The sequence below is a fragment of the Catharus ustulatus genome, chromosome 6 (genome assembly GCF_009819885.2).
Source record: "Catharus ustulatus isolate bCatUst1 chromosome 6, bCatUst1.pri.v2, whole genome shotgun sequence".
NCBI lineage: Eukaryota > Metazoa > Chordata > Aves > Passeriformes > Turdidae > Catharus > Catharus ustulatus.
Genome location: NC_046226.1, coordinates 48180597 through 48203508, shown reverse-complemented (window position 1 = coordinate 48203508; position 22912 = coordinate 48180597). Strand labels below are relative to the sequence as shown.

Genomic DNA, 22912 nt, shown 5'->3' with positions numbered 1-22912 from the left:
TAAATTTATACTAACTAGGACAGTGTACTACTACAGTATCCTGGAAATTCAGTCCTGAACAGATTTTTTTCTGATCAAATCCTTTGTTCTGTCATCAAGTTCCAGAAAGTGATTTCTGCATAATTAATAGCAATTAATAATGTGTTAGTATTTTTCTATATTAACTATTTCCCCTCATAATATTCTTTTCAGCACTCTTAGGAGATAAAGCTGATTCTCCTGTGGAAAAGTGGATGCAGACAAAAAGGTGGGCTTTGCTGGACTGCCACTATTGAAGATCCAAGAGAAGTTCTCTTAGGTAATACTCTTAACCGGACTAATCTGTTGTATCAGTGTTCACAGTAATCACTGTTCTCTCCAGAAGGGAGCAGCATGCAGGCAGGGAGAATGAGAATCAGAATCTCTGAAGCAGCGATCTCTGACAGGAGTTTGGGGGTGGATACAAAACTGTGACATAGCTGTGGAGAAGCAAATCAAGGGAAGGTCCTTAGCCACTCTTCAGAGATAAATCATAGGGGAAAAGGCAACTCGTAGGAAAAAACAACGTTTTCACAGCAAACACGAAAGAAGAAAATACAGAGGCAGCTGCGGTGAAGCAGCCGGGATACAGGTTCCCAAGAGACTTCCCAGCCCAAGGGAACAGCTGGAGGGCTTGCTCCCTCTGCTGGAGCATCCTAAGAGACTTGCTAGTTTGACCCACTCTCAATCCCACAGCGAAGCTCTAGACCAGGAAATAAAAATTAATGCAGTGTTGATTATCATTGCTGGCTTAGTGTCACAAGGATTTTTATCTCTATTTAAGACTATGTAGTTCAGCATGCAGCTGAAGGCAGAGAGGAGAGTTATTTCATTATTTTTTGTATTGAAAAGAATCAAAATAAGGCATACAAGTTCAAATCTGTATTTTTCAGATCATAATTCTGTCAGTTCAGTCAAACTGGAGCATAGGAAAATCAGGCAGACCTTTCCACTGTCTCATGTAATGCAGATGAGCAACTCTTGCTGTATGACCTTTGCTCTAGGACAGGCTGGCCTTAAATACTTGGGCTCACAAATAAATGACCTGCTCCTGCAGGAAGCAGAGAGCAAACCTCTCCTAAAGCACCTCCAGACAAACACAATATCACCACTTGGTTATTTGGCACTCACATCAGGTAGGATAGGTCAGAGCAGCACGAGGCACAGTGACAGCAAGAAACCGTGACTCAGACACTGACTCTGCTCCACTCTTGCTTCAAGGAGCTGGTGGCTGAGACTCCTCTTTCTCTTTTGTAGAATCAGGGTCACCTTTGGGCTCTGAGATTGCAGGATCTTGCAGTTTGCAACTCAGCTTTTTGTCTGCTGAATAAGAGTTCAGGAAGCCTTATTCCTTCATACCTTCAAGCCTTTTATACCTTAGGTTACATCATCTGCTTTCTGTGTACAGCATCTGACATTTGGTACAAAGACCTCAAATTTTAGCTAAACATTACAGGCACGATAGCAAAAAAAGTAAAATGTTTGACTAAAAACTCATCTAGATACATTTTAATGGATTTTGTGGCCTCTCCAGTTTAAATGGCTTCTCATTTGGCAGCTTTCTGTCATCCCAGTGAACATCTTGGTCCACAGGTGCTCAATCACCTGACGAATTCAATGGAGGAAATGGAAACCAAACTGTGCAGCAGTGACAAAGAGGAAGCTTTCAAAAGAGAATTACCCTACTGCGTAGGAGAAATAGACTTCACAGCTTCTGGGAAGAAACATGGAAAGGTGAGGAGTTTCAGTCCTTTTACAGGGTCAATGTGCCACAGAGTGAGGCACCAAATTATACCCCCAGTAGGGACCATGCCTTCCTGAACATGAATGTGGTCTGAAACACAGCCTTTTAATACCAATCACTTGATTAGCAATTACATGATACAAGTGCAGGTGACCACTTTTATCTTTAAAAGAAAAATCAGCAATATGCCCTGCTTCCTTCATTTTGTATCTGTTCCCTGGTTTAACCCACCAAAAATTAATCACTATAGATTTTTACATTTTAAACATACTTTTGAGCTGTTTCAAGGTTTCCCTTAAAGTTCTCTCTCTGTTCTGCTGATATGCAGAGAGGGTTGTATGTGGACTAACCCACCTCCTCACTAGTCCCATGCACAAGTTAGTACTAGAGCAGAAAGAATTCCTAGGAATTCCTGAAATCTGCCTCAAGGTTTTGTTTCATCATAAAGTCTCAAGCTGAAAACCAAAATATATACAGAACTGGAAGAAGCAATAGATTCATGTAACATGACCTTGAAAAACAGATATGAAATCAGACAAATATTTCAGCTTTTGCAGAGACAAAAAACACCTACAAAATGTGTTGGCTTTGCTAGGCTGCCATGAAATTGAAGGCAGCTCAAGAGGAAGCTCTAAAGGAGAGTGTGATTTGTCAGTCTGCAGCACAGAACTGACCCATGGAACTGACTCAATTAACAAGACAGCAATTATATAGAACTCTGTAAAATTAATTCAAGTATTTAGTTCTCTGTCAAATCTTGCTCAAATAATTGTTTCTTAAACATCCAAGTTGATGATAATTTCCCACTGCATTTACCATGAACAGGCTCTTTACTGTATCTTTCTGTCCTGTTGTTATTCATTGGGTTTTTCTTGTGTTTGTTGAAGTTTATGAAGGTCCAGAGTACCATTCACCCTGGAATTATATTTGAAGTTATGCTCAACAAATGGAAGCTACCTGCTCCCAATTTGGTTATCTCTTTAGTAGGGGGAGAAGAAAATTTTCAGATGAAGCCTTGGCTACGGGACACCTTAAAGAAAGGATTTATAAAGGCAGCTGAAAGCACAGGTGAGTGCTTTAGGCTTTAAAGAAAGAATTTGTATTCCTGATGTATTCTCACACCTAGCCCCCAGTGATCTGGTAATGACCAGATTGGGCCAGCTCACACGATTATTTTCGAAAATTCAAGACTTTGCTGAATGCAATCTACATGTAAATGCCTTTGAAAATGAAATTGATTGTATTACAGCAGCAAAAATAAGTAATTCAAAGCAAATTACTCTAGGTAACCATTTCTGAGGTGTAAAATCACCTGATAATATTCCCTCAGAAGTGCCACTACAAAGATAGCATCAAGATGGGACCAAATAGAATTGCCCCTCTTTTGTGCCATATCAAAATAATTCTGGGGAAAGCAGAGCAATTTGACTTCAACAAGAGTGAATTCAGGTCAAAAACAAGAATTTCTGCATTCTCACCTGCAAAGTACAGTGAAAATATCTGTGAGCATTTCACACCAAGCTCATGGTTTAGTTTCACTGTTCCAGAAAAGATTGTACCAGTTTTGCTTTGTGTTATGAGACAGCCCAGTACCAGAGCTCTTTTTGGTACTTCTGTGCCACACAGATATTCTCTATCTCCATCTGCCTTCTGTACTTCAGACTGGGCAGCATCAAGATCCCCAATTCCTTTATGTCACATATTTGAAAAAGGGCAGCTTGCTGTTTACCTAAGGTTCTCCAAATTCCTTGTCACTGTAACAACACTGCTGTAAATTCTGTTATCCTGGAGAATTCACTCTCCACACCCCCAAGAACAGGAGGAGGAACTCCAGGTGACGCAGGTTATGCCTGAGCTCTTCTGCTGAGAGGTGCTTGCATGGGAGTGTTCAGTTGTTCAAATCAACAACTTCCCTGACTGTCCCTTTCCTCTTCCTTGTAACCCACTCAGACCTGCCTGGTGCAGGGATGTTTCTGCTCATAGGCAGACAGTGAGTAACTCCAGAGTGGACACAGCATTCCTGATGAGCGTATTAACATCAGAGTAAAGACGGCAATGTTGCACCACACGATACGTGAAGAGCTCATAATTTCTTCTTGTTTTCCTTATTATGCACTTTGCATGTATTTTAATTCTAAAAGTTATAATCCATCAAGACCTGTCTTCACTTTATCTAATTTTTTAAAAATCCTTAGATCCAGTACTGTAAGCAATGTTACCTGACACACAAACACATTGCAATACAAAGAAGTTACCTAACTGCTTTTTAAAAACAATTTCAGGTGCCTGGATTTTCACCAGTGCTTTGCGTGTAGGAGTTACAAGACATTTAGTGCAAGCAGTCCGAGACCTTGCCCTGGCTAGCACCTCATCCACGCTGAGTGTGATTGCCATAGGAATAACTTCCCTCGGGGAAATCCAGCACAGAGAAATTCTGGATAACACAAAGGTACTTTTCTCTTATTCTATTGTTCAGATAAAAGCTGCGCCCTCACAACATTTGTGAGTAGTTGGCAGAACAACTTTGATAAAACTTTAAACAAACAAACCAAGTGGGTTTAAGCTGAGTTTTGGGAGGAAACAGAAGCAGAGCTCCGGGATTGTTGGATGATTCTGTGCCCTCTGAGCCCAGCGGGTGGCAGCATTGGGCACTGGATCAGAGAGCAGCACAGGGCTGAACACCAAGAAAACACCCCGGAATAAGGGACTTCTCATGGATTTCTCCCTCGACCACTTCCTGCAGAAACACTTACTCCTAGCTATTACATAAATACTGCAAAAAGCACATTTTGTATTATGTGACACTAGACATAAATATTCCAGGACAATTTTTTCTTTAAGTAGCCACTGAATTGGTATTTAATACACACGAACTTGCTCAATACAACAGGTCAAAAATACAGCCATGCAGGATTTCACCTAGTTATGGGGAGCTCTAGGGAATTCTCAAACTGGGTCAAGGGGATCAGAGTTCTTGGGAAGAAAACAAAACCAATACACAACAAATATAAAACCTCACCCAACAAAGCTGTTGTTGAAAGTGTTGCTGCTGAACGGACATAGTGGAGAGAAAAAAAAAAAATTACATTCTCTTCCTGTCACTGGATCTACAGTCTGTTCCAAGTAGAGTGTTATAACAATAAAATAGGTGTTTAATGACAACGAATGACAGTTTCTCTTTTACTTCCCTGCAGAAGATAAGAAGCAAATGACAAAGACAGCCCTTTGAATTCACACCTAGTTGTTCTCTCATACAGGTCTGGAAGTACCAGCTAGAGGCTAAGAGACTGCCAGGCCATACCAGCAATTTTTCTTTTGTTTTTTTTTGTTTTTTTTTTTTTTTGGCCAATGGCAGCTACCTGTGTGCTCTACGAGGTGGGACTCTTTACCTGGAAGACTTTAACCTATTTGTGCGGCAACAGCGCTGAAAGGGCCTCAAAGGAAAGAATTCTGTCCATTGTGTTTGTGAATTTTGTTCAGGAAAGTTTGCAAATGCCAACTATCTCACCTCCCTTCTAGGCTAAGTGATCAAAATGCATCTGGAACTTTCCCTATCAGCAGCTACAAAACAAGTGCACTCTCTTTTTATTTTTTCCCCCTCCACTAAAACTCAAATTCTTTGTCAAGGGATATTTTGCAAAGAGCATTCCTGACCCTATGACTTCTGGCACAGCTTCCACCCAAAGATATTTTGGATTTTAGTCAGTAACTTTAAGACTAAGACAAAGGAACTACAGACAGGGATGTTGATCTAAACCCAACTCTCTTTATACTTGGCACTAACACAAGCAGTTTGTTGTATAAAATAGAGCTAACAACCCACACTAGCAAGGAGAAAAACAAGCTCTGAAATCAGTGGATCCCTCCCCTCTCTTCTGTGTTAATGGTATGCTTTAAACATCATTGAAAGATCACTTCCACATTTTCAGAGAATAGAGAGGAAAATCCCCAAAGGCCTTTTTCAATTGGTTGTTGTGTCTCCAGGTCCTAATCAAAGGCCAGATCTGTGGTGAGGAGGCTTTAATGTTACATGGCAGCAGAATAGAGGCATGCCCTCTGTCAAAGCAAAATCTGAAGGAAATTATGTCAAGAAGCTTTCCGCAAGGAATGAGAGACAGAGAAGAAAGTGAAAGAAATCAGTGGCACTCGCTGCTCACAAGAAACATGCAAGTTTACTGCTTTTGAGTGTGAGGAAAACACATAGCTGACAGTCTGAGTTTAGCCCAGCAACACTGAAGGAATTGGAAAAGAGGCATGATAGAAGGGAATGCAGATTTTGAACAGCTGTGTTCATGTACCTGCTTGCAAGAGGACAGGGATTATGAAAATGAAAAAGAATAATCAGACATTTACAGCCTGGGATGATGAATCAAAGTGGATGGGCAACAGAGAGAAAGAAAGATGTATTAAGAGAGAAAGGGGAGTTTGAAAAAGTGTACTTATAGAAGCCCATGTGTAGTGCAATATTTAAAACAAAAGATTGTAGCAAGGGCTCTGCTCTACCCAGAGGATGAGTTTATGCAAAAAAACAAACATTAATAAAGAATTTAAAGGTTTAACATCACTCACCCAAAATAAAAGGATTCTCCTTTCTAAAATATATGTCTGCCACTCTTTCAGAATGCAATTTCCAGACTGAGAATAACCATCAGATTTCATATGACCCTGTCAATTAAGTAAAGCTGTGTATAGGTTGACAGGGACATGGAGCAGGCTAACTTGTTCACTGGCCTGAACATGGACAAAGCACTACTGAAATGAATAGTTTGCCCCTCCTCACACCAGCTGAGGCTACACATTTCCATACACAATTATCAGGCCCTATGGCCCCTTTCCATTTTTCCAATAAACTGTTCCAAAACCTGCATGCCAGAGATGATGATTGATACCAGTATATTTTGCAGAGGCCAAGAGGGAAACTTCAGGGTCTCCGGCTATCAGTCCTGCCAGATCTGGCTGCTTCCAGAAGGAGCAGATTTTCCATCTTCACCCTTTTTTAAGAGTCAATCCAAGTGCCTCGCAGGTGGTGAGCTGTGCCAGGGTGCAGACAGCACAGAAATGGAGAGGCAGGATATTGAAACACGGGCTGGGCTTTGCACAGAGCACTGACATCTCCCCTCCTCTCTCTAGAGTGAAAGTCTTGTACACTACCAGTCAGATGACAATATCCAAGGCCCACCCTACTCCTTGGACCACAACCATTCCCACTTTATTTTGGTGGACCACAGCACACCAGAGGAGAGGGATGGCACCACCAAGCTCCGCCTCACCTTGGAAAAGTACATCTCAGAGCAGCGCACAGGATACGGGGGTAAGCAGGTCCTGTAGAGGCATCTCATCTGAATAAAACTGATAATAATAAATGCTGATAGCACAGCAGGCCCTGGCCTTATCAAAGCTAACTCCAGCTCTCAAATCAGACACTGGCCTATGCAGGCAAGACCAAGGCAACACATTTGTCATCATGTAAGTGGAGGAACAAAGGTAATGTCTGAAGTTGAAAAAGCAGCTCTCTGAACCAAAAATCTACACTTTTATTGCATCTCCTTAAGTGTAGCTCAAAGCTGATCTTCAAAGCGCAGCTCAAATTGCCTTAAGAGATAACATATGGAAAATAAATCCAGCTTCAAGTGCCTTTAACAGTTTTTCTATGAGATTGATAGTCATTGTTGCATACTTTTATCCCCTCTCACACACAGGGTCTTGAATTGGTCCCACACTGGAAGAAAAGACTTGTTCCAAAGCCCTCTGAAATATTTTAAGCCCTATTTGTTTCAGGACAAAACCTTATCCTGGGTAGACACCATAGCATCTAATGTCCATCTGAATCTGTGACCTTTTTTTATAACAAGAACTGAGTATTGGGCAGGTCTCCTACTGCTATTTGTGGAAAGAACTCAGTTGTTGAGATAATACAGATACTTTTACCTTTATTTATGTCATACATGCAGTGCTAGCACAGCTGAAACAGGAGTGAGAGCTCATTTGTTCACAGCTGTGTGTATCAATGAAATATTCATGGAATATCCACTTACACAGCCCACAGGGTGATAGCACAGAAAGCACAAATGCACCTGAAGAATCCTTACCTGGTACTCAGATAGCAACAAACACAGGCTGTAAGGGCAGCCTGAGGTTGCAGTGCTGAGAGTTACAAAGCATCCTCTTTCTGCTCACAAACCAAAACTGATTGAACAGATCTCAGGGGAACATAATTCCGACAAAGAATGCTGATTCATATGACAAATATTTTGCTGGAACATACTGAATTCAGTGTTATCTTCTATAAACAAAACCAGTGTCCTTCATTTAAGCTCATGTATAAACAAGTTGAGCAAAGCTATGTGGCTCTACTGAAGTAAAACATTTTAATAAGGTCATGCGGAATTTCCCTATTAAAAAAAAAACACGTAGAAGTCTTTAAGAGGAAATTTTTTGTATACTGAATATTTTTTGCCACTGAGGACTTTCCAGATTCACAGTGTAAAGTCAAAATCCATCTAACCCTCCTCTGGCTAAATTTTGCCTAAATATTCAGCAAATTAAGAGTATTTGTGGCCTTAACCATACTTGAGGAGCCTGTAGTCCCTGAGGTCACTCTTCAAAGAGCATCACCTTAGAGAGGTGTGACAATGCCATGCCATTCAATAAAGTTTCTTGCCAACCATATCCTGGCTCCAGCTCAGTCCAACCTTATCTTTGTAATCATCACAAAAGAGATATAACAAATAGCAAGAAGAGATCTGTACTGAGTTTTGGGAGATCTACAAAGGGAAACATCAAAAAATTGTTTGAACCAAATGCCTTTTATCTTCCAGCTGTAAGAGGCATTCATCTCTTGATATTACTGTTTTGACTGAGCTCCTTCAGGCCAATCTGTCACTTTTGGATTACAGAGTTCAGCATTTACAGTAAAAACCATCCAAAACTACATGGCCTCATGGGAAGATGATTTAGGACAGGGATCCTGACCTCATTTCTTCCCCTGACGCCATGATATGTTAAATATTTCATTAGCATTTCTTTTAAAAGTATCATATTGTGTTATTATTAATCACCACACCAGGCTGTGCTGCATGAAATTTTAAGCTGTTTAAACAGAGTAATAAACAATATATGGCTCCTATCAACTCGTATCTGACTCATCTCATCCTACCCTTGAAATATTTTCAAGGGGTCAGCAAAACAGCAATAGGCTTGTGAAAGCTGTTACTTTTTAAAAATTAAACCATCTATTTCACAGGAACAGGCAGCATTGAGATCCCTGTGCTTTGCTTACTGGTAAATGGAGGACCAGGCACCCTTGAGGTAAGAAGCTGTTCTCGGCTTTAGAAAAATAAATTAACTGGTGCCAAGTAATTGATGGAAAATTTGGCTGAATGACAAACAAATCTATTGGCACTTCACATAAAGTCAGATTTCACATCTATACACTATTAAGAACTGAGTTCTGTTAATATTAAATTTGGCAGTGTTTGTTTGGGAGAAATATTTACTTTTGAACATGCACCAGCTCATCATTAAAACTTCCATTGCCAGCTTGTCCACTGGGAAGAAAGAATCCAAACCCAAAACAAACCCACAGAAACTAGCTCCAGATCTGTAGAAAATGAAATAGTATGTTATTGCTTGAGAACATGCACAAAAAAGAGAGGAATCTTTCAATGCTGTTCAGCAACAATGACACAGCTGTGTGTCCCAGAGCTCAGGGGAAGCTCAAGACCAGGTTTGCTGGGCATGCCATTTAAAATGGGAGTGTTCTGGTTCCACTGAGCAAAAGAATATTGCAGGATTGGAGAAAGGAGAATTGTCTGGTAATAATCCCAAATCTCCTTCAGCAAAGGATCAGTTTTGATTTTTGCCCGAGTGGTTCTACAACTTGAAGAACCTGTTAACAAGGAGATAGTATTTGATTTTTATTCTATTTTACTTTACTTTTTAATAATACTTTCAGTCCAGAAAACCTTTAGAGAGACGTAATTTAACTATAATTTAAAGTTTCCAAGTGTTGAGACTGTGACATGCAAGCTGGTAACCCCTTTCCAGAATAATGACTTCTTTCTGGGGATGTTTTCTAGTTTTAGTTTCTTATATCTTGTCATAACCTTTGTCAGCTGGACTAAAACACACACTCACATTAGAAATCTCACTGTTTAAACAAAGATTATGTCACCTCATGAGCTTGCTTGCTTGCTTTCATAAGAAGCTAAATATTGCAGTGTTTCCTATATCTTTGGTTTAGAAAAATCCCATGTTATGATGTGCAAATCCTCTTTTCAAAGTTTTACAGAACAGTGTGACTGGAAGACAGAAAATGACAGGCTGGAGTTACTCTAAACTGACATGTGCTGGGGATGGATAACTGGCCACACTTTTTTAGAATATCAGTTTCTCAAATGGATTTCTAAAAATGGATAATACACACCAGAGACTACAAACAGTTTTGAAAAACCTCAATATCTAAACTAAAGAAGAAAACCCTGCACCACAATTGAATCAATCCAGTCTTGTACAACTTCAGAGCAAGAAATAGACTGGCAGCTAATAGACATTTTCACAATTATGATGCCATGGCCTCTGCTTTCCTATCTCAACAACCTGCCTGACTCATTCTAATTGCACAAGTAATAGAATTAGTAGCCTTTAACTCTTGTAGTTGCTATGATTCAGTGTTTTTTTTATTGCAGCCCAATGTTGTATTCCCCACAGGCAAATTCCTGATTTTCAGAACATATTGCCAGGTTTTGCAGACAGAAAAACAACCTCAGAACTATACAAAAAACCCTGCTGTTAATTTCTGTACAGGGTTACTCTTGCACTTGACTATGCTGAAACAGAGACTTCAGGGGAAAAAAAAGAAGTCAGGGTCAAAGACATTTTATGCATTGTTTGTCCAAACCAGGTTGCTTAGCTACTCACAGATGTCATGAAAAGAAGCAGAGTCAGAGGCCTGTACATGGATGAACTGCTACAGAATTCAAAAAATCCTAATAGCTGAGAGGAGTCTGGGCTGATCCATAGTGAATCTGACTTAGGTACACGTCTATTCCTGGTTTGCTAGAAGTCCTTCTTTTGAATAACATTTTCTTTCCACTTATGAATTTTAAAAACGTCCTGTTTTAAACTACAGAGAATTTGCAGTGGGCTGGAAAATTCTGCTCCCTGGCTTATCTTAGCAGGGTCTGGAGGTACAGCTGACATCTTAGCTGCATTCATGAATGATCCACAGCTTATCACGCCAGAGGCTGTTGAAAAGCAATTTAAGGAGAAATTCCCTGCGGAGAGCTTCTTGTGGAAGGACATCCTCCAGTGGACAGTGACAGTGAGTTCGTATGTCTGATAAGTCATCGTGTTCACAAAGCTGTCTCCTAACTCTGGGAGCTTTGGCAGCTCCTTCAGTACAGGTTTGGCAAGAAGCTGCTCAGAAGTTTAGGGAACTCCAGTGCTTTGACACTGGTGTCATAGAATGCCCCTCCAGCGTTACAAATCAAGCGGTCATTTGCTCATGCAAACTCTTTGTTACTCCAGTAATTCAGCTGAACACTTAGGGCTCTGTCCTTCCTCAATTACTTCCTCTAGTAACAGCCAGCATCCAGGAATGTGACAGCCCTTCTGTAGGACACGAAGCATTATTTATATCCACAGCTGTGGAGCTTGTGCAGCTGTGACAGAAGAGACCTAATTCATGAGCTACAGCTGTTAAATGGAAACCTCATTGTGGATAAGCATGAATAAATTAAGTAGAACGCAGCGTGTGTAGAAATGATCCTATCTATTGTCAGTTACTCATTCTTTAAGTATTATTGTTCTTAAAACAGAAAGACAAAACAGATTCAGAGATCTTTACTCTTTGTCTTGGGGTACACTTGCATAAGCCTTTTAGAAACAAATACCCACTTTGAGATTGTCCTTGTGTGAAGGCTGAAGAGCTCTGGGTGCCTCTGAGATAATCCAAGTGCACCTGACATGGCCCACTATTTATTCTCTGCATTCTCTGCAATAATCCTCAGCCTTAAAAGTTCCACACACTAATTCCATCAGGAAGAACTTTACCAGATCACTAACAAAAGAGGATGATAGGCATCTAGATGCAATATTGCCAGAGGCTCACAAAGTCTCAGCGCAGCTGCACTGCAAGAAAGAAAACTCAATAAATAGAGGAGCAGAAGGAAAGAGACGAGTACTGTATATATATATCAATATTTGAGGACTTAGAGAAGAGTTAGAGACTATGCTTTTAAATAAACAACTCAGAGAGCAAATCTTAAATGTCAAAGCAGGATGAGGTAAAATGAAACTAGTGGTATGCTGCCTATAACATGACTTTGAGTCAAATAAGAACGTAAGTTAAGGAAGGATCTTTTAATTAAAGCACTGCTCTGGTTCTCAGGATATCCAAGTTCTGCTCCTCCTATCCTGGTAGGTCACTGGGAAAAGGCAGTAATTCCCTCCTTGGGGAGTTATTTATATATGGGAAACTAACAATATTTGTCTTCTTGCCAAACCTCAGCTTCACAATAAGAACATAAATTTTTGGGAAATATTGTATGGGTGATCTCCACTGGGCATTTGGGACCAATGTACATCCCCAGGACAATGTGTAATATCACTTTTGTTTCAACTCCAAATAGATTCAGAACATAATTTCACACCAGCATCTCCTAACTCTGCACAACTTTGAGGAAGATGGTTCAGAAGAACTAGACACAGTCATTTTAAAAGCTTTAGTAAAAGGTGAGATACAATAAACAAACACTGTAACATTTGTCTTATTTGACTTCTATGCCATAAACATATTTCCTCTTTCTCCAGTGCAAGTTCAGTTGATTGTTGGATCAGATTTCATTTCTGATGCACTGTTCTTTTGTTTGTTTACTGACAAATTAACTGTGGCAGTTACTGTAGCTCTTGTAAGCTTATTTTTAACTAGTGTTTGCTTTTTAATCTCATGCTACAGTATGGTACTGTTTTAGGGACTCCTTTATTTCACTACTTCCTTCTCTTAATAACAGAGGCTATAAAAGAACTGAAATATACCAGAGCAATAAATTATTTCAATTAAAACATTAGAAAAACTCCATGAAAACAAAACCAAAACCCACAAATAGACAAAAACTGCCTTTGTTTCAGAAACAACCAATTTCTCCTATAAAGAATCTCCACTATATCTTCTGAAAGAAGACATTACTTGTGCTGCTATCTATTTCAGTTTCTGTTAACTTAATGGTTCGTGTTACCTTAAACTTAGCATGAGAGAAAAAAAAAAAAAGAGACATTCTGTTCCTGATGTGCTAAATTGATACCAGGCAAAACCAACAACCAAGTCCTGTCCTCTGCCTTCTGCAGGCCAGTGTCCCTCTTAATATCCAACAGCCATTTAAACTTAATGATTTTAATAAAGAGTTCATCTAGAAAAAATGACATTTTTGAATATTAATGTTTCTTAATTTAGGAAAACATTGCTTTGAAGGGTTTCTGGTTAAGCACCCACAGATCTGTGATAGCTGAAGGAGAACTTGCATTACTAATCCAAGTACCAATACTATATTAAATTAAACATAACTGTGAAGTACTGACTTTATGTGCATTTCTTCTTTTCTTCCAGCCTGTAAAAGCCAGAGTCAGGAGGCTAAGGAATATCTGGATGAACTGAAGCTGGCAGTGGCCTGGAATAGGGTCGACATTGCTAAAAGCGAAATATTCAATGGTGACGTGGAGTGGAAGGTACCAGGTTTTGTTTGCCTTAGAGGACACTCAGTGTACATTGCAATGTGCACTGGAACATCCCAAAAGATGGCTTCAGTTTTTAACACTGCCAGCCCACTCTACTGAGAGATTGGGCTGGGATATTATGCTTCCTGAGGCAGTTTCTGACCCCCTATATGATAATGGCTAAAGACAGAGGAATAACTCAGTGGTCATCATCTCTTTCTTGAGCTGTTTGAGAGCAGCAATCTTTCTCCCCTTCTGTACAGGCCTTTAGAGCAAACAAACCAAAGCTTACAAAGCACAAGAAGCAGGCAGATATTACCATTTGAAGGTGGCATAAAAACATCACTGTTTTCAACCGCTGTATAAATACCTAGTGTGGTACACATCGAGTCCCACAGCACACAATTTATGTTGATGTTTTAATATTAATGCTGGCACAGACATTTTGTCAGAGAAGAATGAAATTAGTTCCACCTCTTTCCCATTGTACTCACTGTTGACTGGTGGAAGACAAAATGTGAATGTCCTCATGTTAAATCTTACCTCTCTCATCACCCATCCATGATTACCTCCCAAAATTTCCTTTTTTGATTTGTCTTTTTTTCCTCCCTTTCATCAATCTAGTCCTGTGACCTGGAAGAAGTGATGATGGATGCTCTGGTAAACAACAAACCAGAATTTGTAAAGTTATTTATTGACAATGGGGCTAACATCTACGAATTCCTGACCTACAGTCGTCTGCAGAGACTCTACTGTTCCATTTCTCAGAAATGTCTCCTCTATGAACTTCTCCTGAGGAAACATGAAGAAAGCAAACTGACCTTGGCAGGGCTCACTGGTCAACAGCAAAATGAGCAGAAGGAGATCTGCCCCCTCTTCACTCTCAGTGAGGTCTCTAGAGTTCTCAAGGATTTTCTTCATGATGCATGCAAAGGTTTCTATCAAGACCTCAGACATGGAGGCAAGAAGAAATCGGTGAGTCACAACTTTGCTTCATAGTTCTGCTCCCCTCCTTCAGAATCTGAGCAATTTTAACTAGGTCTAGTCTTTGGGTGGGGGGACAGGGAATGGATTTGTATGGAATACAAATAAAATTTATTTTTACTAAGGAGTATGTAATTAGGCATAAAAATAGTGGTTTGCTTTTCTCATACAGAACTTCAAGAAGTAGACTGGAAAGGTAATTTTTTCTAGGAGAAAGCAAAGCAGGCAATGGAGATTTTCAATCCCGGGTCTGAAAATGGTCATCTTTGTACACAAAGCTATGCTCAGATTTATACTCTGTATGAGTAGACCATACTCAGATATTGATATTCAATAATATCCAGTATTTGATATTTGCCTTTAGATAATTTTAGTTTTTTTACAGAGTGCTAGAACACAGAGCAACAAATAGGAACAATTGTGTGACACGGCCCTGGCAAGTGCACTGGCCACCAGATGAAAAGGACGATATGTGATGGGGATACCAATATGGAATGTCCATAATCCAGAGCAATGCAATAGATACATCATCATTTTTGCAGTTTGACAGTGTATTTAACATTAAAATGCCTAAGTACCAAAGTGCATGCAAAAGCATTGAAAATAAGTTTGGGTGCAAGGTTTTTTCAAAACAAAGATGCATAAAGAAATTTCATTAGGGTTCAGTTTCAGACAAACTAAATGATTAAGCCTGTTGGTATTTGCCAAGGTCTAATTACACCTAAAAATTGTTAAAACTAGAAACTATTAAAAAAAAATCTTATTTTAAAGATTAAATCTCTTTTGCTTTGATAAAGCCTAGCTAAATTAATTAGTAATATGAAAAGTTAAGTTTGAATCTACTCAGGTTTTCTTCACTCACAAAGATAAACAAGTTGAGATTATACCTCTGAAGCCACTGAGCATACTCCAGACTTACAAGCTTGCCAGAAATAAAAATTTGCCCCCAAAGCCTCACTTAACCTTTCTGGTATTAGGCAGCAAGTGAGCTAAAGCCCAGTGCTGTAGATAAGGCTCAAGTCAGAGATCAGCTCCTGCTGCCTATCAGCTTTTCCCTTTTAAAGCTTCTTCCCATGGCTGAATCCCATTATCATTGGCAACAGAAAGAGCATTACAGTACTGGGATACCAGCGTCACTGCTGCCAAACTGTGTGTCTTTTTTCAAGCTAGGTACTAGTGGTTACAAAGACAGATGAGAATTTTAGGATATCTTTGTCTCCTGCAAGGCTTTCAATGCAATTTAGTTGATTCAATAGCTCACTACAAACTAAAGAAACATCCCCCAATATCCTCCAAATGTGCCATTAAAATAAATTCAAACAGAATCCCATAATTATTAAAAAATATATTCTCACAAACCCCTGTTTAATTAAGAAATACACCCTGGCTGCTTCTAACCAGCACAATAGATAAAAAGGTAGTTTTAAAATATACTTGAAACCCACAACTTGACCTAAGTGGCTACACTTCCTTTAGACAATTTTTTTATCAAGTGCTAAAGGAATAAGCAGTGTTCTACTTAAACTGCTCTCTGCATGAGGGAAAGGTTTCTCAAAGGAAAGACTAAAAAAGGGGCATTGATGTACTCTATTCTTGTCTCATACAGGGCCTTGGTGAGATTTATTTCTGATGGAATAAAATGCCTTTTGTTCCATTTCCCTGCAGCCATGTCCTTTGTGGCAGCCGAGCAGAGTCCAATATAATTGAAGGCAAACTCAGATTAGTTAATCACAAGTTTGTCTTGTCTGATATTACACACCAGTGGTGAAACCCCAGCCTTATTAAAGGCAATGAAAACTTCAGCACTGTCTTCAACAGAGTCACCATTTCATCCAGAATGTTCTCACACTTATTGGGTTATACTGGGGACACAAGGATCCTGTAACTCAGTACAGAATGAGCCAATTACCTTTTGGTCCTACTGAAAAGTCCAAGAAATGTGAAGTAGGCAGCGAGGCCGAGAGCATCTTGGATCGCGTAATTTGCACCAAGCGAGACTGTGAATCGGGTTTTTAACTCTACAAACCCTCTTTCAGGACAAAACCAACACAAAGCGATTACCGGGGCCCTTGGACATGAACCAGAAAAGCGAAAATCCTTGGAGGGATTTGTTTGTGTGGGCAGTACTTCAAAACCGGCACAAGATGGCAAACTACTTCTGGGCTATGGTGAGCACTGAGCTGTAGCTGCTGCGGGTGAATGTTGGCATATTTCAAGTTTACGAGATGTTTTTTTGCTCAGATGACAGATAGGTTTGTTTCCAAAACACGAGAGGTGGCATTTACAGAGCCTTTCATCTCTGCGTGGCTCCGGACCGGGGGTGAGCAGGGGCAGGTGTAAATCAGCCCAGGCTGCAGCTCTGCTCCTGGGAGCTGTGGGCAGGGCAGGCAGCAGGATTTGTGCTTCCACAATGGGCAATTGTTGGCTCAGAGCGCGACACCAGGGGACACGGAGCGCTGAAGCATCTTTACGTGCAGGGAGCAGCGCTGTGCTGTCTGGGCTGAGCTCTGGGCTGGCATAATGGGCTCCTGTTCCACATCTGGGAGCCTCCCTGCCCCTGGAAAACACATACGAAGCTCTCAGCTCCATCGCTGACCTTCCTGAGGAGCGCATCTGGCGGTAGGCAGCGCTCTGGGATGCTGTGTGTGCGTGCGGACACATCGGCACCGCATGATCTGCCCGTCTGTCTGTCTGTCCAGCCAGCCCTGCTGGACACGGCACGTCCCTGCTCCGTGCCACTGCTGTGCCTCTGCCAGCTGTGCTCCCCTCTCCAGCTCCGTCACAGCACAGCCGCGCTGGAGGTGTCTCCACATTGCGAGGGTTTCCAGAGTATTCTTCCCTTTCAGTCCTTGGTTGCTAGCCCAAATCAGGTCCCTTAGAGTCTGGACCCAGAAGTATCCAGCCTTACAAGGCACGAGAGCTACCAATAAAGAATCATGGAATAGTTTGGGTTGGAAGTGACCTTCAAGATCAGCCAGCTCCAACCCTCCCCCAGGGATACCTCTCACTACTAGACAGGTTTGTTCGATATCCCATCCAGCCTGGCCTCGAGCACTGCCGGGGATGGGGCATCCACAAGATGTGGTTTCAATTCTCAAATATCATCAGAGCTGTCATTTTGATCAGCATTTTCGACTTCCAAATCTGTATTGAAGTACTTCCTTGAGAGGCATGAACTTTTTGCTGTTGGTGTGTGGCATAGTGGAGTCCTTTCCATTCAGGAATGCCCTCCCGTGGAGGGTGACAGCAGCACCCTTTTCAATTCTACAGGGTCGGGAGGGTGTAGCCTCAGCTCTGGCAGCCTGCAAGATCCTTAAAGAGATGTCCCGCCTGGAGACAGAGACCAAAGCAGCCTGTATAATGAAAGAGGCCAAGTACGAGCAGCTCGCTGTCGGTAAGTCATGGCACTTTTTAAATAGCATTGAAAATTTAAGAAGGAGCTGCCATTGGAAGGCAAACAAGTGAAAAAAAATACTGTTCCAGTTGTAAAAGGTCAACTGTCATGAATAATTTAACAGCCTTGCAGCACAGGCAGTCCCAAACATTCATATACAGAGGAAAGATTTAAAACCCACTCGTTTTGGAAAAATCTGTGTTCTAAGACAGGCCCCCTGGGATGCACGGACGCTCTCCTGCTGCTTGTTGGTATTTTAATTGTCTGATCTTAGTACAAGGTGTGTTACAATGATGTGGAAGATAGAATAGCTAAAACACTTCCAGGCTCACAGCAGCCTGCTCCTCCTGCAATATCAAGCTTGCTCTGTAAGGGCCACTAGAGCAACAAGTTTTAAGTTTTGTCATTGCAGCTAAAAATAACTTGAGATTACCTCACCCAGAAGAGGGCCAAGTGCACTGCACACTGCAGTGAGGCTCAGGCTGGTTTTGCAGCACACAAGATGCCCCTCCCTACAGCAGTCAGATCCAGGCATCCGCAATGCTGGAATGCTGAGCCCTCTCCCCTTTGCTTGCTCTGGAAACAGATGTGTGCACACGAGCTTCTCTGCTGATCTGACTTCAATCCAACCCATACCTTCACTGCTGTGAGGAGAGGGCTTTAAAATACGCCCCACATGGAAACAAACACTGAGGCTCCTCTCCCTTAGAGATAGCTCATCAAGCAGCTGAAGGCGTTGCTGCATTATTTACACACAGAACACATTTTCCCTTTTTCTCACAGGGCTATTATTATTTACAAAAATTAAAATTCAGGTTCTCATATAATCACAGGGCTCAAGTAATTTAGTCATAGAATTATGGGGCCTAATCCAATACACAGAACTTCTGCATCTTGGCTTTGATAAGTATTAGATCAGATCCCCAGTTTTAATTTCTGGCCTGGATTATGCAAAGCAAACTTTCTTCAAGAATGATAAATACCACATCAACCAGAAAAGATGTCTGTATAGAATTTTAAGTGCACTTGATCTTTCTGCCCAGCTTCACACTGTAACAAGGTGTAGGCTGGCTTAGGAAAGGTACTGAGATAATCAAAGTGTATCAGCAAAATGGAGCAGACACAAGAAGTCAGATCTTGTCTAATGAGATCTTGAATTTTTTTTTCCCTTGGACTGTTTAAATTTATCCTGGTTTCTAAGCTCCAGGACCAGTTTCTCTGGAAACAACTATGCCATAACACTCCACCAAGCCTAATATTATTTTATGTCAGATAGCTCTGTCTTAAAATGAAGGACTTGTTGTCTACGAGACAAAGCTGAGCTGCTTGTCTTCTTTAGTCTGTTCAGGAGAGTGAGGACAGCATGACAACTCATCCTTCAAAGTATAAGAGGATCACCCACGAGATACATTTTTTTGTCTGTGTTTCCCTCACATGGCAGAACTGTTTAGTGAATGCTACCACAACAGTGAGGAGAGAGCATTTGCTCTGCTGGTGAGGAAAAATCAGTACTGGAGCAAAACCACATGCCTTCAGCTGGCCACAGAAGCAGATGCTAAGTCTTTCTTTGCACATGATGGTGTCCAGGTAAGTTTTACATGCTCCCAGGGCTTTAAGTGGGACACAGGAGAGGATAGCACAAGAACTGAACAACCCCAATGAAAGTATTCCTCTAAGAACCGTTTTTTGGAAAAGGGACTTTCCTCTCCCCCTAGCAACAGATGAAGAGGACATCATACCATGTCCTTGCCAAAGCAGCACAATTCCCCCTTTCCCCACCCTCTCATCCAGCTGGCACACAGACCAGTGTGCTGAGGAGAAGGTTTAGCCCTTAATCCATCATGTGCTTTTTGCTTTTTATTCCTTCCTTGCTCACAGAGAAGCATCAAAAAGGACTGTAAATCTGCCTGGGGCATAATGAAGCTGCTCCAAGATGTGAGGTAACTCCTTGTTCAGATTCAAGAGAGAGCTCACTGATAAAAGTTAAATTAAATTACTATTCAGCTTTGCTCTCACAACCTGACTTCTCTCTGCATACACAAAGCTAAAATAAGAGTGATGCTGCTTTTATCTCCCAGTGCCTGACTTGAGCTTCCTTAGTACTACAGATGTTTAATTCCATTTGGCTTGCTGTTCTTTCCCCTGGTCTCCAAATAACTCTTTGCACACCTAACATCTGCAGAAGGACATACAGAGAACCTGTCTGCTCTGAAGCTCTGAGGGTTTCAGAGTCACTGAACATAGGTTTAATTAATCTGCAAGTATTTTTTTTGTGATATTAAAGCCATCTCTTCTCTTCTTGGCTTTCAGGCCTTCCTGACAAAAATATGGTGGGGAGACATGTCAACAAGCACAAAGATCCTCAAGTTAATCTGTGCATTCTGGTGTCCTTTCCTAATCTACACAAATTTAATATCATTCAGGTATAAACATAATTATGTGGGTGCAAGAGATAAGTAAGTGATGTAAGATAAGCCACAAAAAATAACCAGACTCAAAATTTCTCCCTGAAGTGATTAAAACAGTAACATCACCTAATATCACCTAACCAAATCAGTTTTCTACAGGGCTGAGTGATTTGTGTGTCCTGTGCTAGTGCCTGCTTCCATACTTAAAAGATCAATGCCATGTTTTCACAGAGACCATTCTATTTTGCCCAGTCCAGAGGAAAGCCTGTTGGAATTCTTTCAGCTCCAGTTTCTACACAGCAATGTGCAGAATATCTGCAGCTGTAGCACCATTTGTTTCTAGATTTGGAGATGCCTGGATCAAACCTCAGTACCTTACCCAGGGAAAACAGCCATCACAAAGCAGTGTTATCAGCCACAAGCCTTGATAACTATAATTCGAGCTTAAAAACACAGGACTGACATTAAATTATCAGTCAGTCAAAATCAATTAAGATGTTTAAATTCAATGCCTTACAATCTTAGGTTTTCCTGAAGAAAAGTCCATGCACTATAAACCCCACCAAAACAAAACAACACAATCTATACCACAGAAACCAACCAACCAAATACAATTTTAAAAAACAGGAAAGAAAAGAAGAGCAGCCAAGCTGCTCACATGGTCATAAAAATTGAGGATCTGAAACTTTAGGAAAACCTCTTAACATATACAGAGAACCATATACAAAGCATAAGAATTGGCAATATGAAATGACATGTTATTATGAAATAATGTTTCTTAACTCTTAAACTACATAAAAAGCAAGAGGAAAATTTTTTTGGCAATGCTGACTTAAGATTTAGCTTCTGTCACTAAAGATGATCTAAAAGATCACTAAAGATGACCTTCTGGCTGCCATATTCACAAATTTATTTAATGTGATATTTTGGCAAAGTTTTAATGGAAAGGTTTAAATTATTATACATAATCAAAGCAATCCTTTCCAAATTTCCATTTTTTGCCTCCTTTCTCTGGAAAAGCAAGAGCTGTCACATGTCCCAGACTGCTTCTGGCATTTCCCTTCTTAATTGCTACTAAGAGTAAGTAGGAATGGAGCATTGAGCAATTCTCTTCTAAGGCTAACTGAGGGGTTTATTTCTGCTCAAATCATAACTAGCTGGAGGAAACTGAGCTCCATTTTTGGAATCCTGCTCCATTTTTTGTGAAGCATGCCAATTACCTCTTCTCTGAATCTTATGGGTGACTTCAGCCTCCTCCTTAATAATACACAGAATTTGTAAAGATAAAGTTTATGCCCTATTTAATAGCTCCCCAGCAGAGCAGATCCAAGATAAGTACATGCTAGCAGTTCTGTACCAATGCCAATTCAGTAGTGAAAAATGGCTAAGCATCACCTTTTAATTTATGAGTTTATTTCCTTGCAGCGAGGAAAAACAATCAAAGAATGAGCCAGAGCCATTTAGAGAGCTGGAAAGTCTGAATTCAGAGAGGACTCTGTTTCTCTCCAAGGAAGAAGATAGGTAAGTTTAAAACCATCAGCTAATGTAACTGTTATCACACAGCTAAAAACAGGACACTTCTTGTGGATTAGTGACCAGTTAATGATCTAAGGAGCAGCTGAATGGCCCAGAAAGTCATTACCCCCCAGGAAGTGCTGTGCCCTTGGATTACTGCTGTTGTTGCTCTCTAAAAGGAATACAGAAAATAAACAGGGGTATAGCACTGCTTTAAGGAGATACCAGTTTACTTTTTTCTGAGCAGGTAATCTCTAGAAAATAAGGAATTTACTTGGGAATCAAATAGCATTTCCTCACATTCCCATCAGCTCACGATGACCAATACACAATGAATTTTAGGAAGTTATCAGATTTCTAAACTGAGCAGAAAGAAGGTTCTCAGCAAAACCTTACATCACTGCATGCTTTCTTACAAAGGCGTACTTGCACCCACCACTACCAGGGAATTTTACATTGAGTCAGCTTCTCACACTCTCAATTTTTATTTTAACACATGAACTCTGAGGAACCTTATGAGTTAGAAGGAGCATCACACAAATGGGTAACTGAGCACAAGGGCTTTGTCAGCTGCTTGTGGTCAGTCACAGATCTTTGATTCAGAACAGAATCTCTCCCTATACCTTTACCACACACTTATCACCAAGGATTTAAGTTAGGAAAGGATTTAAGTTAGGAAAAGTAGACTTTCGATTGGCACAAAGTCCTCTTAATGGCTAAACAGTGCTAAATTGCCACTTAGGCTTCCCCATGATTTAAAGAGAACTCCAGAAATACGTGAACAGTGGTAGAGAGGAAGCATCAGCTGCAGTATAAAGTCCTGGACCAAGTCAGAGTTATTAGGTTCTATTTTTACCTCTGGCATTTAACTGCTGGTATATTGGAGAAAATCATTAGTTCTTCTCTCTCCCTCCCTAACCTATAAAATAGGTGTAAAAGCATCTTTCTCCTGGGAGCTATTCGTAAGCAATATCACAAAGCACTTCCACATCCTGAGAGCAGCATGGTTTGGTCATTACCTTCCACATTCCAACTGCTATTATCCTAGCAATTTATTTTAACAAAAAGGCTCTCTCCCTCCCAGATCTATTTCAGCATCTTACAGTAAAGCTGCAATTATCTGTTTATGATATTAGC

General features: G+C 40.6%; 1 protein-coding gene across 1 annotated transcript in view; it reads left to right on the top strand.

The window, feature by feature from the left end:
* Positions 1-1635: 1635 nt before the first annotated feature.
* Positions 1636-22912, top strand: part of TRPM5 (transient receptor potential cation channel subfamily M member 5) — a 36570-nt gene continuing 15293 nt past the window's right edge. The window contains exons 1-14 of the mRNA XM_033063430.2: positions 1636-1752; positions 2650-2830; positions 4045-4211; positions 6893-7073; positions 9006-9070; positions 10893-11084; positions 12394-12496; positions 13368-13486; positions 14099-14449; positions 16495-16626; positions 17729-17852; positions 19294-19439; positions 20163-20275; positions 21686-21781. Of these exons, the coding sequence (XP_032919321.1) occupies positions 1636-1752; positions 2650-2830; positions 4045-4211; positions 6893-7073; positions 9006-9070; positions 10893-11084; positions 12394-12496; positions 13368-13486; positions 14099-14449; positions 16495-16626; positions 17729-17852; positions 19294-19439; positions 20163-20275; positions 21686-21781 (2087 nt within the window). The remainder of the gene's footprint in view (positions 1753-2649; positions 2831-4044; positions 4212-6892; positions 7074-9005; positions 9071-10892; positions 11085-12393; positions 12497-13367; positions 13487-14098; positions 14450-16494; positions 16627-17728; positions 17853-19293; positions 19440-20162; positions 20276-21685; positions 21782-22912) is intronic.